This window comes from Protobothrops mucrosquamatus, unplaced genomic scaffold, assembly GCF_001527695.2.
Source record: "Protobothrops mucrosquamatus isolate PMUCROS unplaced genomic scaffold, P.Mucros_1.0 scaffold126, whole genome shotgun sequence".
Lineage (NCBI taxonomy): Eukaryota > Metazoa > Chordata > Lepidosauria > Squamata > Viperidae > Protobothrops > Protobothrops mucrosquamatus.
This window is the reverse complement of record NW_015386493.1, coordinates 288,971-306,334: the sequence shown is the minus strand read 5'-3', so window position 1 is coordinate 306,334 and position 17,364 is coordinate 288,971. Positions and strand designations below refer to the sequence as shown.

General features: G+C 38.1%; 1 protein-coding gene across 1 annotated transcript in view; it reads right to left on the bottom strand.

The window, feature by feature from the left end:
• The window catches only part of MYO10 (myosin X), a 106,055-nt gene that overhangs the window by 26,494 nt on the left and 62,197 nt on the right, over positions 1-17,364 (bottom strand). The window contains exons 19-20 of the mRNA XM_029283541.1: positions 5,707-5,831; positions 5,502-5,616 (exon numbers count right to left, since the gene is read on the bottom strand). Of these exons, the coding sequence (XP_029139374.1) occupies positions 5,502-5,616; positions 5,707-5,831 (240 nt within the window). The remainder of the gene's footprint in view (positions 1-5,501; positions 5,617-5,706; positions 5,832-17,364) is intronic.

Genomic DNA, 17,364 nt, shown 5'->3' with positions numbered 1-17,364 from the left:
TGCTATAAAACTATTCTTCATGACCAAATCCTTACAGGTGGTCCAGAATCCTTACAGGTGTCAAAAGCCAACGTGAGATCTATGGAGGGAAGGAATCACTATACCACCACCATCTAAACCATAGGAAGGTAATTCATGAGAGCTACCAATAATTTCTGTCTCATGTTCAGGTCTGAATTCAAACTTCCAAGGTCCAGATTCTCTGGAGCCCTCTGCAACTCTAGCTCACTACCTTTTCCATCAAAAGGGAAGTTATAAGATAGATAGATGGATAGATAGATAGATAGATAGATAGATAGATAGATAGATAGATAGATAGATAGATAGATAGATAGATAGATAGATGGATGGATGGATGGATGGATGGATGGATGGATGGATGGATGGATGGATGGATGGATGGATGGATGGATGGATGGATGGGTAGGTAGGTAGGTAGGTAGGTAGGTAGGTAGGTAGGTAGGTAGGTAGGTAGATAGATAGATAGATAGATAGATAGATAGATAGATAGATAGATAGATAGATAGATAGATAGATAGATAGATAGATAGATAGTCCACTTTTGTTGGATCCAGGCCTGGTCTCTTGAAAAGTAGATAAAACAGTACAAATTTAAGGACCTTTGTTAGCTTTCCTTCTCTCAAAGAGATTTGATTACACCCAGATCCAACTCCCAACCCCACATTTGGCTGTTTAATTAACCAGGAAGGGTGTGGGTCCAGTTGATAAGTGGCAGAACTGAGACTGCAAGTGACCTTGTTCATTTCCTTGGGGTCCAAAGGCTCAAAAGTCTTCCAGATAATACCTCAAGACATCACTTCTCTCGTCTCAATAGATTCTGTCATCTAGCTTGAAAGTAGATGCAAACAATTTTATCAAATAAATGCTCAGCCAGATAATTAAAAATTATACTAACTGGATGTTTTACCCCATTCTTCCCCCAAAGAGTCCAGTACATTTTAAATAGTTGGCCAGCATTTTGTGGAAATAATAATTTTGCTGACCATAATACCATAGAATAAATTGAACTTGGGACTCCTTATGTTTGGTCATGTTCATTTTTTCCCCATCAGCATCACTTCAGGGATCTCTTACACAGTTTAATTCATGGGCTCCCTAGTAAAACAAGAAGATGCACCCTAACCCTAATCCAACAACAACAATAATAAAGTTGAAGGGACCTTGGAGGTCATCTAGTTCAACCCCCTGCTGAGGCAGGAAACCCTATACCATTTCAGACAAATGGCTGTCCAGTCTCTTCTTAAAACCTTCACAACTTCTGGAGGCAGGTTGTTCCATTGATTAATTGTTCTAACTGTCAGAAAATTTCTCCTTAGTTTTGGGTTGCTTCTCTCTTTGGTTAGTTTCCATCCATTGCTTCTTGTCCTGCCTTCAGGTGCCTTGGGAAATAGCTTGACTCCCTCTTCTTTGTGGCAGCCCCTGAGATATTGGAACATTGCTATCATGTCATCCCTTGTCCTTCTCTTCATTAGACTAGACATACCCAATTCCAGCAACCGTTCTTTATATGTTTTAGCCTCCGGTCCCCTAATCATCTTTGTTGCTCTTCTCTGTACTCTTTCTAGAGTCTCAACATCTTTTTTACATCGTGGTGACCAAAACTGGATGCAGTATTCCAAGTGTGGCCTTACCACGGCATTGTAAAGTTGTATTAACACTTCACGTGATCTTGATTCTATCCCTATGTTAAAGCAGCCTAGCACCGTGTTGGCTTTTTTGGCAGCTGTAGCACACTGCTGGCTCATATTTAAGTGATTGTCAACTAGGACTCTGAGATCCTTCTCACAGTTACTATTATTGAGCAAGGTACCACCTATACTATACCTGTGCATTTGGTTTTTCTTGTCTAAATATAGAACTTTACTTTTTTCACCATTGAATTTCATTTTTGAGATAGTGCCCAATGTTCAAGTCTGTTAAGATCCTTCTGTATCTTAAGCCTGTCTTCTGGAGTGTTGGCTATTCCTGCCAGCTTGGTGTCGTCTGCAGATCTGATGAGCTCCCCATCTATCCCCTCATCCAAATCATTGATGAAGATGTTGAAGAGCACTGGGCCCAGAACAGAGCCCTGGGGCACCCCACTACACACTTCCCTCCATGTAGATGCAGTTCCATTGAGGACCACACACTGAGTACAGCCGGTCAGCCAGCTACGAATCCATCTGGTGGTGATGCTGTCTAACCCACATTTTTCTATCTTATCAAGTAGTAGGTTGTGGTGGTCTACTTTATCAAATGCCTTACTGAAGTCCAAGTAAATTATATCTACAGCATTCCTCTGGTCCACTAATTTTGTCACCTGGTCAAAGAATGCAATAAGATTTGTCTGGCATGATCTGTTTTTGACAAACCCATGCTGGCTTCTGGTAATGACTTTGTTTTCCTCTAGGTGTTCGCTGATTCATTGCTTGATTATCTTTTCCAAGATCTTCCCAGGTATTGAGGTCAGGCTGATAGGTATGTAGTTTCCTGGATCCATTTTTTTTCCTTTTTTTGAAGATGGGAATTACTTCAGCTCTTTTCCAGTCCTCTGGTAGTTCCCCAGTGCTCCAGGATCTTTGAAAGATATAATTCAGTGGTTCTGAGATCACACCTGCCAGTTCCTTCAGAATCTTGGGTTGTAGTCCATCTGGTCCTGGTGATCTGAACTCATCTAGGGTGGACAGGTGCTCACTTAGCATTTTCTTGTCTATCTTAACTTGTGTTTCTAATCTGTTTTTTACGGTACTTTTTTTGATAGGTTAAACCAGCTGTTCTCAACCTATGGGTCGCGACCCCATTTGGGATCGATCGACCATTTCACGGGGGTCGCTAAGCAAGGCTGTCTGCCATTTTTCCCCCTTTTCCGGCGGGTGCCTTACCTCCCTTGGGCTGGGCCAGCTGGTGGTCGGCCTGCTCCATCTCTGCTGCTTGCCAGCTACGCCTTGGCCGGCGCAGGGGGCGGAACCATGCATGCGTGGCGCTCCCGGGCAGGGAAAGTCCTCGACTTACGACCGGCTGGGTAGTCCTCGACTTACGACCGGTTTAGTCCTCGACTTATGACCGGTTTAGTCCTCGACTTACGACTAGTTTAGTCCTCGACTTACGATTGGTTGGGGGTCGCGGCATTAAAAAGGTTGAGAACCACTGGGTTAGACTGTTTTTTCCCCTTTGTGTAAATACAGATGCAAAAAACAGGGAGATGCTGTCTCCCTGTTGCTTGTCACCTTCTTGCCACTTTCTCCCACTAATGGACCAATCATTTCCTTAACTTTTTTCTTGTTTTTTACATGTTGAAAGAAGCTTTTTTTGTTATTTTTTACTTTTGTTGCAAGCCTTAGTTTATTTTGAGCCTTAGCTTTCCTCACTTCATCTTTGCAGGCTCGGGCTATTTGCTGATATTCTGCCTTAGTTATGTGCCCCTCTTTCCACTTTTTATACTTGTCCTTTTTGTCTTTCAATTTATCAGAGAGTTCTTTATGCAGCCATGCTGGTTTCTTTTGAGAGCTGTTATTTTTCTTCTTCGTTACTATTATACTAGAGTGGGCTTTTATAATCTCACTTTTCAAAATTTCCCAAGCTTCTTGAGTTGTTTTCCCCTTGAGGATTCTCATCCATGGAATCCTTCTCAGGTCTGCCCTCTCATCCTTGATTAAATTATAAACCAGGTTGATGTATTACAGACTTGGTATTTAAAAGCACCAATCTAAGCCCAGATTATCAAGTAGTCCAGTTGCTTTGTTCTTAAAATGAGACTGGGGAATTAAATGTAGGAATTGGAAACGGTTTCCGATCTCTCTTCCTCTGGGACTATAATTAACTAGCTTGCTAAATAAATGGGAGACGGACCCATTTTTCTGTTTATGAGACTGGAAGAGCTCCACTATTAGGTTTGTGCTCACTTATGAAAATTCTTTATGGCTTCTGTTGCTCTACCAAGATCTCTGAACTCCAGACAGCCTTTGGATGGGTCATTGTCAATCAAGATACTAAAAAAATCTCTCATGCGCATAGCCTCCTTGTTAATGAGCAGAATGCTTCAATAAGAAAAGTTTACTGTATATCTAGAAGTCATTAGTAATTTCACATTAACTTATGCTGAAAAAAAATATCACAAATGCTACCTGTAACTCTGCATAACATAACATATGGAAACTAAGAGATGAAGACTTATGAATGCAGAAGAAATATATTGGTTGTGCAGATTTACTTACATACTTAAATATGAAAAAGCTTATTTAGGCCACAATTCATATGAAATAACTGGGAGTGGAAGCATTAATGCCTTGCAATTGAGATTGTGCATACTCTGCAACCATATATAATACACCCTCCTATATAATTTAGGGTTAGACAATGTGGAGCCTGCATGCACCACTGTTGTGGCAAATATCTCTGCCGTACTTGCAATGTGTGTTCTGCTGATACCTATGATTAAATAAATATGTACCTGCATATCTAATTATTTGAAATGTTAAATAATGGAAGTGTTTGAAAGTGAAGTGCTGCTTCCAGCAACCTGCCATCCTTATACACTTGAATTCTCTATGGCTCATCAGGGCTAGAGACATTCAAGAAAATGAAGAGAAAATGGGCTAAAGTTGTGGATGGATTAAAACACTATGTAAAATCATCCCCAGTCATATGAAGAACAATAACTGCAATGGAAAAGAAAGATCACACTGCTGTTAATGGATAAGAGACAAGGTGTAGGGATGAGAGAGGAGAAGACAGAAGATGACTTTCCCGAGATGGCAATGTGGAGACCAAGACTGGATTGGGATTGACCCAATGAGCCTGGATGATCGATGGGGAAGAGGGCAGTTCAGGTATACTGGGTTAAGAGTTGATTCAACATGAGGAAGATCTATAGGGTGACCTGGGCGTAGGAAGGGTTACAGATACTGTAATTCGGGAGGGAGACTACTGAGCATTAAGGAAGGAAATAAAGAAGTGTTCTCTGCATTTTGGGTTGGATGAATGCTTATTCCAATTTAGGCAGTACACTGGGTTAGTTTCTTTGCCTTAGATATAAAAATCACAAGCAAAAAATTCTTAGCAGTGTTAGATCATGACTGAACCCACTAATTGGACTCAGCTACTGTCTACTTGAGAATTAAAAGAGCCCAGTCTGCTCACTGTACAAATATTTTAGTTGCCCTTGTTCTGATATTGCCAGAGCTTAGTTAGATTAATTGTTTTTTCATCCATGCCTCAATTAGCTAGGAATTTTTTTTAAAAGCAGAATTACATTTCATTTCACCTGTTCTTAAGATCAAAATCCACAAATAGCAAACCTATCCTGTGTTTATGCTGTGCAGGATAGCACAGAAATTAAATGATTTACTATAGTTAGCTAAAGTTATTTGATAACTGGGCACCAACTGCTACAAGCTGTCCAGCTTTGGAACTGAGGCAATGTCCAGCTCCCATTGTGTATTAATACAGAAGATGCTTTAATCATTATTCTGGCTTTGCATATCCATTCATTTCTATTTTACCTTAGATTTTCCAAGTTGCCATTCAGTTTTTGTGCTATCATACAGATGGAGGAGGGCAGTACACCTTCCTTTTAAATCCTCAGGGAGAGTCAAATTTCTCATCAGGACTTTATATCTGTAGAAACAAACCAATCACATTATTTTTAAGTGCTTTATTTCATTTTCTTTTCTTTATCTGCTCTTAAACAAAACATATTGCTGCTACCTTTTGTGAAAATCCTGAAATGGCCTCCGCACAGGAAAACCTGCTCTTCGTATCCGTACTGTTTCAAGCATCCCGGAGTAGCACAACTGGTTCAAAACCACATTCTGATCAAACTGGTCAGGCATCTAAAACATAACATAATCAGGTGCATTTCACTAGCTGCAAAAGTTGTGAATCTGTAAACAAGCGATTCAGTGTATGTCAAAGAGTGATACTAAACATATGAAATGCATTAGTGCAGCTGTATTATTTTTAAACATTAATTTCAATTAATGGAGTCATTCAGTGGGCAAAACAACATACTCCACTTGCTCAAGCCTGTTCCAGTGGATTGGGAAAACTTTCTGAAGCCTATGCAATAGGGGTTAATAAAGAGGAGATACCAAAGAGACGTTTGGTGGTACAAATACCAATCTGCTCATGTAATCTTAAGCCCTTTGTTCTTAAGACTGATTATCTCTTTATAATTTATTCTGGGCTACAAATGCCCAAATTCATTCTCACGCCCTCTCTAACTTCCTTTGTATCCCTCTGTGTACATATTCTATGTGAAGAACCTGCATGTATAGAAGCTGATTATGTTCAGAAATAATGAAGGAGGTACAACAAAACCCGTACGAGAAGTTACAACTTTGAAATCTTTAAAAAGGAGCATGAGGAAGCAAGAATACAGGTTACAATGGCAGCTGGGATCAGGATTGCCATCGCTAGGCAAAGTGATCATAAAGGGTGAGGTCATGTGACCCCCATTGCTCAGTGCTGGCAAATGCTGACAGTCCCAGTTGCCATTGTAAAACCCAGACTGTGGAGATCATGAAGTGAAAAGAGGTGGGACTCCCAAGTAAAGAGCATGAGATGGTGGGGTTTTCTTCAGGCATATGTTATGGAATGCAGGTGGGATTGTGGGGGCTGCAGGAAGGTGGGTGGAGGCCTCAGACAGGCTGGCAGAAACTGTGTGTGTGTGGGGGGGAAGGCAAGGCCATGAGAGGGCCACTAAGGGGTGCAGGCAAGCTGGTAAGAGCTTTAAATGGGTACTGAGGAGAGAGAGTGCAGGCAGACTGCTGAGGGGTGTGAGAGGAATACTGCAGGTGAGCACTCTACAGCAGAGGTCCCCAACCTTTTGGGCACCAGGGACCGGTTCCGTGGAGAGAGGTTTTTCCGCGGACCAGAGGGTGCGTGGTTTTGTATGCTGCCTGCATCCCATGGATGGGGCTTTGCTTGTTTGTGCAGACTGCTTGCTGGCATGCCGCGGCCCGGTACTGGTCCACAGACCAGAGGTTGAGGACCCCTGCTCTACAGAGTGGTGGCAGGTGCTCTGGAGTAGGAGATCCAGAATCCTTCTCTGAAAGGCTTTTGGCAGGAATAATATACAATATACTTGCAATGTTTCCTTGGATTTTGCTTGTGGGAAACAGACAAGGGAAGGTTGCAAATGGTGATTGCACAGCACAGCTTGCTTGCAATTTCATTTTTGCAAAATGGGTATCTGAAATGTGACCACATGGCTATGGGGGATGCTGTGAGACAGTTGGAAATCCACGGATCAGTTGAACATCCTTTTTCCCCCCCAATGCACCTGTAACAATTGTTGAGCGAATGAAAGTAAGATGGGGACTATTTGTATTATACTTGTGGTGTAAAAAGGAGAGGGTTTTCTTCCTTGCTCATAATACTGAACCAGGGATGATCAACCAAGGAAACGGAATGAAGGGAAGTTTAGAACATAAAGAAGTACACATCACACAGTTAAAACTGGGAATCTGCAGCTTGATATTGGGATGGCCAGTATCTTGAGCAGCTTTAAAAGGAAAGTAGACAACCCGTAAACCTGCTGGGTCATCGTTTCAGAGATATTTCCATACTTAAATAGAGAAACAGAATGATCAAGGGCAAAAAAGCAATGGAACAGGAGCATCTTGTGACTTCCTGCCAGATTGTTTGCTACTGACCATCCTCCAGCAACTGATGGCGGGGTTGGTCTACCTCCAGAGGACTAGGGTCCAGACCAGTCTACCAGATTTCAAATGGCAAATGGCAGGAGCAGCCTACCAGGCCTCTGGAAGGCTAGGTTGGGACCATCTATTGATTTCCAGTAGCCAAAGAAAAGCCAGGGCAGGACCAATTTGCTGAACCTCTGAGCAGCAGCACCACTGCCAACTTTCAAACCCACAGAAGTCATGGGTCCTGGATTTTGGATGCATTCTGTAAGTTAGCCCATTTGAAGTATCTTGGTTCAAAAATTGTTGCCCTATGATGCACCATTTTGCATATCTGAAGGTTACGAACAAAGAGACATTTAGTAGTATATAGATTAGATACGTTCATCCATCATTATCAAGGAATACAAATCATATTATCAGGATGCCTATCTACAGTATATTAGTTGTTGGAGAACATGAATAAGGTGACAGTGTATGTATGTTTCATTTATGGATTCCCCATAATATTCTGCAGAAACAGAATGCTGCCTTAATTTACTGTAGCTTTTTATGAATTTTTGTAATCTCAAAAATGGGAAGTATGACATCACCATCCTTTTTTTAGGGAGGATACACAATAAATTCTAAATTGGGTAGCCTCCAGACATTTCAAAATATTGTGAAATTTGTTTTGCTCTTTGTACATTAAATATAAACATGTAAAACAATGTATTTCTACTAAATGCTATCAGTACTTAAGAAGATGAGTGCTACTTTTTCACTTAGAGTTTTCTTCTGAATGTTTAATCCTGACCTTATACACAAATATTTAGTATATGAGATTTGGGAACCATGGATTTAGTAGATGAACCACCTATTTACTAAGATATTGCTAGACACAGAAATTTAATTAAGAGAATGTAATAATCTTGCTTCCAAAAACAATAAACCAAGGAGACAATTACAGAGCTAAGATCTACCTCTTGAGTCTTTTTCTGTCTAATCCAGGCATCCTGCTTAATCCAATCAGCAATCCCAACTCACTAGTCTTCATTGCTATTTAGTAATTCCAAATGCTTGACAGTAATGACAGAGTAAAACGGAGCCTTGGCAAAGATATAATTTCATGGCATCTCTAAGGAATAATAAAGTGCCTTAATCTGCATTCCCAAGAGGTAATCAAATCCTACTTGCAAATCAGATGCCACTGGCACAAATATGGGCATAATTCTTTTAGACGTAATAAGAATTGTGTCATCCATAGAGAAATACTCCCCATTTTTTCCTATTTTAAAAGATTGTGCTATGTGTTTTACATACCTTAGCCAATTTTTCCGAAAGAAATTTGTATCAAGAATTGTAAAATCAAGCAACAAGTTACCATAAATGTTCCTAACAATTTTGTGAGTAAGCATTAAAGAAAAAGTATTTGCTGTTTTATTTTTACTACTACAAATAAAAACCTGTTAACTGTAACTTACTATAAACTGAAAATCACAAATACGTTATTTACAATAAACACCAAAGAATTTGATGCTATCCTTGCAAAAATTGTTTTTAAATTTCTTTAAAATATTTTGTAGACATGTGCAGAAATTCATAAAAAACGAATTGAAATACTTCAAATGCAACATTCCACTTATTACACTTGAAGAAAAAAGCTAAATTTTGTACTATCAGAGTACACTACTGTCTTCATTCCCAAGTTTAAGCACACAGTCCAAATACACAAATAATGATGACCACTATAAATAGTAGCTTTTCACAGGACTTTCAAGGTATTTTGATCAATATATTTTAATCAGGCAAAAATCTAAGTTCATTAGGGTATTTTTTATCACTCTTTTCTGAAATACATTCTGTTTTTATTTATTTAAAATCATGTCAAAGTAACACATTTGGAATAGCCATAAAATGAGCATAAATGTTTTATAGTGCCATGAAACGTGTGCAAATGTGTATGCATTATCTATAACCATAAATATATATATAGTTATATTAGGAAACAGAAAAATGCAAGTACTTTTATAAGTGTTTTTTTTTAAAAACTGTAACACTATTTTTCCTTTTTTTCTCCCCTAAAATAGTTTAAACAGTCCAATATTTGGGAAATCTGGACTGCATTTCACTGCATTAGTCAAGATAAAAAAAATAAGAAAATTAAGAGATCTGTACTTACTATTATTATTAGTAGACAGAAATATATGCTAATACTTTATATTCAGCAATAAAGTATTAACCTTCTGCCTGGAAACAAAGCACCATAAATATCAAAATTTCATCTACGATAGGAAAGGTCTTGGAGTAGAGTTAGCAAGGAACAGAACTTAGTATGATAAGCTTTTCTCTGCTGCAAGTTTGCATCCTCCTGTCCAAATACTTTTCTATGCCCAATTTCTCAAAACGTTAAGAAACATCTTGCAACACCAAATAAATAAGTTATCACTCACCAATTCATAGGCGTTGTGGGTGCACTGCAAATTCATATTTCTCAGAGGCAAAATGCATATGGAAAGTAACTGCCACACTGACCTTTTCCTTGCACTGCTAAAGACAAGCTGAACAATAATGAACACTATTCCTAGTGCTTTAAAAAGTGCTCAGTTGCCATGACAACCCCTCCCTTTCTAAGGATAATTAGTATGGTGTGTCTTTCAGATCTGATTGGGAGGGCTGCACAGGAAAATATGCAAATGAATGACACTAAGGGCAAGTCACTCCTTTGCTCTGCTTTGCTCTGCAGAAATGGAGCTCGGCACATCTCACAAAAACGGAACTGAACCCTGGGACTATTTTATTAAAAACAATGTCTGCAGCACAAGAGGCGATCGCTAATACACACACAACTAAAATTAAGTTGGAAAGCAAAAGGCAATTTACGTTAGAAGTGTTGCACTTCTCTCCAATTATCTCACTGGAACGAAACTATGCCCTTGAGTTCGAGACAAAACAAGGTCACTATAAATGAAGCTTACCTTGGGGCGTAACTCTGCTATTGCTTACAGATTTACTCTCTGCTGCTTAGGGTTTACAACTCTTGAGAATAAATGCAACAGGTACTGGCCAGGTGTAGTGTGGTACAAAGTTGCAATTCGATGTGCCATCTTTTAGAAAAGACTCAGAAAGAAGATTTCATCTGCAGGACTTGGATTAACTTCAAGTCAGACTTGATAGCAACTTTGGTATGTGAGTGGGTGTGAATGTTTACCCTTCTTTATGGCACAATGATTCAGTTCAGTTGCCTGAATAATTTGGAGCCCTTTGCTTACACAGCGTTTTCTCCAATATACTTTTGCTTAGTATATGTGTATTTCTTATTGTGTACATTATTCTGAAAGAAATGACCCTGGCTTGCATCAAAATAAGGACTTACGTGATCTCTGGCACTATGTATTGGCTAGTAGTTTCAAAAAGTATGCATCTCTAATCTGGGTCCATTACTTTTTGCAGCCTCATTTCTCCATCCTACAGTAAGGGGTAATCTGTATTGCTTTTACACAGTTCTCGAACCAATGCCAAGCCCAATAATCTGTGCAGGACTTTGGCAAGAATTTGTACTATAGCAGTCTATTAGCTGATTGAGAAAGTGATTGAGAAAGGGCAATAGCAGAAAGATAGAGGCTCAGCCCAATCAATTGGTGACCTATGATTTCATAGATCATTCCTGAAAAAATGGAGCAGTAAACAGAAAAGAGATTCTTCGCCATGTTCACTTTTGATCTCTCAAACCATAGTTTAGAGATCACAGAACCAGCCTGAAGTTTCTTTAATCTCATGATTGCCCGGAGTCACTAAAAAATCAGATTGGGACCTTTTATTATTCATTATCATCAGACTTGCTGCAACATACTATGTACTGAATTGCAGCTTCAGTGACAGTTTGCACATATAATAAGTATCATCTGACTTTGAACAGTTTGATAACTTCCACATTAATAGAAGATCCGACTACAGGTAGACCATGTTTAGTGAACTCAATCATGACTGGGAACGTGGTTGTTAAGAAAAGTGGGCGCTAAGGGAAACCGTGATGTACTCATGATCTTACTTCAACTTTCCATTGTTTTACCGACCCACAAATGGGAGAAATGGTTGTAAAATTACTTTTTCATCGTTGTCATAAATGCATATGATTGCTAAACAAGACAGTCACTAAATAAGGATAATCTGTACACTGAAAAAGCACCTTGTGTGCAAATATGTGCAAGTTCTAGCTATAGAACTTTGATCTGTGAATCTAGGGGCAAATCACCGTTTGAACCTGCATTTTTTTAAAGAATGGAAGTTGGATGAATCTTTTCACCCTTTATTTTAATGAAAAATTTGCAAGCAACATAGCATTAGCCCAGGGGTGTCAAACTGCTGGCCCGCGGGCCGGATGCGTCATCTGGAAACCACGCCCACCCCATTGCCTGCAATGGCAAAACCATCCCGATACGTTGCGCGACGTCACTTGACGTCACAAATTTGACATGTCTGCATTAGCCCATCATTCATTCTGAAGTTAAACCTAATGAGATAATTTGAAAGAACATTTTGGAGCATCTGGGAACACAAATACAGCATTTATCTACAACTTTTTAAAGCAGACATAACTTTGATGAGGATCACATAACTGCTGTTTGACCCCAGGAAAAGATGTAGCTGCTTTAGAAGTGCTAAGTTTATATGTAGGGAACCTGTGCATTCTGAAGCAAAAATTGAGAACTGAATCCTAAATCCTGCACTATCCTGTAAATTAAATTTGTCTGCTCGAAGCCAAAAGTAATTTCTTAAATAACCACAAGCAATAACAAATATGCCCTGATGATAATGAGATAACCGGTTCTCTCACAGCACAATCATATATATATGCATTCAGAATAGTAGTTTCAAATAACTGTGTAGGCACTGTATCTTTAAATGGCTTTTATTCTGTATTAACTACACCCCAATTTTACACTTTCCAACCCAGGTACAGGTAGTCCTCATTTAGTTCATTTAGTGTCCAAAGTTACAACAACACTGAAAAAAGTGACTTATGACTGTTTTTCACATGAATGTTGTGGCATCCCCATGGTCACATGATCAAAATTGGCAACTGACTCATATTTATGATGGTTGCAGTGTCGCAAGGTCATGTGACAAGCAAAGTCAATGGGGAATTAAAATTCACTTAACAAACTTGTTATTAACAACTGCAGTGATTCACTTAACAACTGAGGCAGAAAAGGTCGTAAAATGGGGCAAAACTCACTTAACAAATGACTCATTTAGCAACATAAATTTTGTTGGCATGACTCAAGGACTACCTTTGCTATGTAGCCACGTCTGTGCAAAAGCCTTTAAATTCAAATCCCAGCAGAGCATATGGAGACTATCTGTGACTGATAAGTCCCAATACTAATTGTTTAGTTTAGTACTTCCTAATGCTCAGTAGCAACAACAGCATTAATTTCCATGTTGTCTTCACAAAGAGAAAAACCTCCCTTCTAAGTTTTCAAATAGATATGTTTTGATCAATCACATTTGCTCAAAATGTATTCCACAACAGTATAAATCTTCTCCTAAACAGTATTTTGCTTCGGTCAACCTCATCTTCTGTATGGGTATATCACAACACAGAGAAATCAGACGATTTCACCTGCCTTTGAGAGATGTGACAGTGACCATATTTTCAATAAGAATTCAATTCAGGGGAAAAATAAATCTGATTAAACATATTTAAAATTTAATTAATTCAATAAAATACAATAATATGATTAATCCCCATCTATTTAGCAACTCCTATCTTTTGTCAGATTGAAATTACAAGTCAATGGAAAGTTTTGAAAAGGTTCCAGAGGAAGTCTGGAATATGCACTGGCTTTCACTGTATACCTAAATTTTCAAATAGTTCTTCGCCTTCATAAATTATATAGGCTATACTTAAATATGCCTAACTAATTTCTCTGGATTAATCCATTAAAAGGAATTAACATAAGAGGAATAGTTTTTTTCTAATATGCAAATAATATACAAAATTATATGCAGCCTAGTTGTGTGCCAGATATGTATGCAGTCTAGTCACCAAAAACAAAAAAATAGAAAAAAAATGCCTGGAACAATGAAGGTGGTTATGAATAGCTAGGCCTTTGGGTACCTAACAAAAACAGAAATGAATTGTGAAAGAAACTGAGAAAAATAAGATTAAAAATTTAAAAAAATGAAATCTAAACAGAATGAGCTAGCATGAAGAATAATCTGCTAACTGGAAATATTATTTCTTTCAGTTATTCTAAATTGTATAGATTTGAGATCAAATGTTACTAATTTTGTGAAACAGAATTGCTATATTTACCTATCTGTTTTGTTAAAAAAAATGAAGCAATGCTCTGATCTTTGCAATAAATGCAGATAACAAACCATTCCCGTTTCTAGAAACAATGTATTTCTACTGCAACAAAGTATTTATTATTCATTTCATATCTGTATGGAAGAAATACTTATTCAAAGAGGAACTGTTTTATATCCATATTTTATACAGGAAAATGCCCTGCTATCATTTTATAAATGTAAATACACACGGCACATTGTTCAAATTACAGTAGTCAATTCCATTGCAACAGGATGGAATTGTTCAAGCTCATGAAAACATGACAAAGAAAGTGAGTGAGGAAGTTCAACAGATTATAAAAAAGATCCTTCTATATGCAGGGATTTGAAATTCCATCTTAAAAAATTAGTTCTTTTATCATAGGAAGAATAATCATAGTCTTCAAAATAAATTCCCCTCAAAGGAAATTCAGAATATGAAACGCCCTGTTTAAAAAGAAAAGCGGCATTCCACATAGTCACCCAGCTTAGTTCATTCAAGGTTTCCAAGAAAGGTTTCCACTATCAAGCAAATATACATAATTTCCAATCAATTAGAATAAAATCTAAGCAAATATGTTTTTAGTTATTTATTTCATTATTTTATTATTGTTTGGGGGTTTTTTTTACCCCACCACAGTGAAAACACTTTTGGTGGAATATAATCCTGACAATAAAATGTCTATGGTATAATTCTAATAACGTAAGAATAAACCATAAAGCATTCCCCCCAAATTGAGCCAGATATAAAGTAATAAAACAATCAACCCCAAAGAAATAAAATTAGAAGCTAAGATCTGTAAAATCAAAAGGCTATTATACAATTCTGTTTTTAGTAATTTCCTTCAGGTGCATTTCCTCTGGTTCACAAAATTATAAAGTTAAGAGCTAAAGGGGATTTCAAAGGTTAGGGAGATTTTCATGTAGCTGCCAGTTATTTCACAATTCATGATCCCAAATCATGTACAGAGAGCAAAAAAAACCGTACAATCCATATGTAATTCATTCCATTCAAGTCTATTTAACTGCATGCTTAAGTAAATTAGCATTTTTATTTCAGACTCCACAATTCAAATAAAATACTCAGTCACAACAATTTTCCTTTATCTCATGACTGCAGATCAAACAGTTCCTGTTGTAAACTGCTTGTGTATATTTCTGTGTAAATGAGAAACAGAGAGATGGAACACATTAATTCATTTTTACAAGGTGGGCATGTTGCAATTCTGTCGATGGCCAGAAACAATGACAAATTCTGCCAAATTATCTTCTCAGAGGAGCAAGGCAGCATGCCTCTCTTTATTGAAAACAGACACTCATGCACTCCTCCTGTAGAGTTTTAAATCTTAACAAAGGAGGATATAAACAATGGGCAATGAGGATGCCACCAGGTACTCATAATAAAATATTCTTAAAAATCTTATCTTTATTACAAAGATTCTACCTGCAGGCATGATCTGTACCTATGTACCATATATTTATGTATATGAATCCTGCACTGATAAGGTAAGCAAAAAGCAAGAGGTGCAGACTGTCTTTCTGCTAAATGGGAAACAGACTGTGTTCAATGTAGTAGTGAGGGAATGGGGGGGGGAAAGCAACTTCTGGTTAACTTTAGGGCTGACAGGTCTTTGTAAAACTGACAGCAGGGCTTCAGGAACCCAGCTGGAAGCCTTGACAGCCACTCCTCTCCACCTGTGAAAGGTCTGTTGCCACTTCACTTAAGGTCATCCTAATTAAAGCTTGCAGCCCCTGCTGGTTAAACCTCAATCTGCCTTTCTCCTCTTCGCCACATTGTTATCAGTCAGTGGTCTTCCGCTGAAGTACAATAAATCTGGTTTGGAGATAGTCACAGATTTGCTCATGGGTAGGGGAAAGACATGCTGTGAAATTCTAATTAAGGGACAGCTGTCCTTTCCCACCTAACTCCATTGACTAAAAAAGCAGAAACATCTCTGTTTACAACAGTAGCCAGGAGGTCCAGACCATGTAGGTGAACAATGGCTATGCTATTTCTATCAGGCTATCCTAATATTACATGAAAGGTGTACTTCTCTTTGTACTATATGCAAACTAAAGACCTGTATTTTACGTTTGCTTCAGCTTTCAGCAATGGGAAACTATTTAAATCATCTAGATATTATGGGAAGATTTAATTCAGGATCTTTTTTGAAATTTAATTGTACATGTATGTTAGTGTGTGTATAATTATGTGTGTTAAACTTATGTTTAACTTGATGTTACTATGCTATTATTAGTCCCCCAAAAGGAAGAAAAGACTTATATTTTTTTTCTTCTTCAGTACCAGCATCTCAGTGCTTCCAGGCAAGGTTATATTGTACAATTATCTTGCCTTCTTTGTAGAATTGGAGGGGTATCCAGAAACTCATTTGTAAATAGGTCTCCTGCATTTACCCACTACTTCTAGTTTGTTTTGCCTTTTACTACCCCCCCAATCATGCATTAACAAAGGAAAGACAGAATAGCTGCCTAAAATCTTTGGGTTGCTAACAGAAGGAGCTGTTCATTTGGTAGCAGGACCCTTAACTTTCAATTGGATTCCCTTTTAAACATAAGCCTATTAAGTGTAATTAGAGTAATTATTGCACTATGAGTTTTATGAGTTTATGCAGAATAGCAATGAGAAACCCATGGCCCCTAGCTGCATATGTAAACCATGCTTGCTTTAGTGCTGCTGTTTTCTGTATTCTGTTGTTGAACAATGAGTTTCAACGGCAAACTAATGAAAATGGCGGAGTTAATGCTCTGATGGAATCCAAACAGCTGCTTCCAAATGTTCCTGTGATATAAGCCTGACAAAGATAATGAAAAGAATGAAACTATCCATCTTACTATGCTTCAGGTTACAAAGTTACTATACTATCAAAAGCTGGCTAGAAAGAAGAGAATTAATGGTATGTACTCTTATTGTCAGACACTCATAAGGATGAAGAAGTAATAATAGTAACCTCAAAGCTGAAATGAAAAAATGTAAAGAGCCTGGAGTTTTATGTTTCTAACTATTCAAGTGATTTTACAAACATGTACACCCACATACAACTTTGAAATAGCTAATATTTAAAACTATTAATAATATTAAATATAGTTATCATTATCAATATATTAGTCTTGCAGGAGCAGTTATATGATAATCTCTTCAAGGGGCCCAGGATGGTTTTTGCTCATAAGAGGACAATGGTGATCTCTGGGACTGAGCCAATCAAAGAGCAACAAAGATGATTAGGGGACTGGAGGCTAAAGCATATAAGGAACGGCTGCTGGAATTGGGTATGTCTAGTTTAATGAAGAGAAGGACGAGGGGGGACATGATAGCAGTGTTCCAATATCTCAGGGGTTGCCATAAAGAAGAGGGAGTCAAGCTATTTTCCAAAGCACCTGGAGGCAG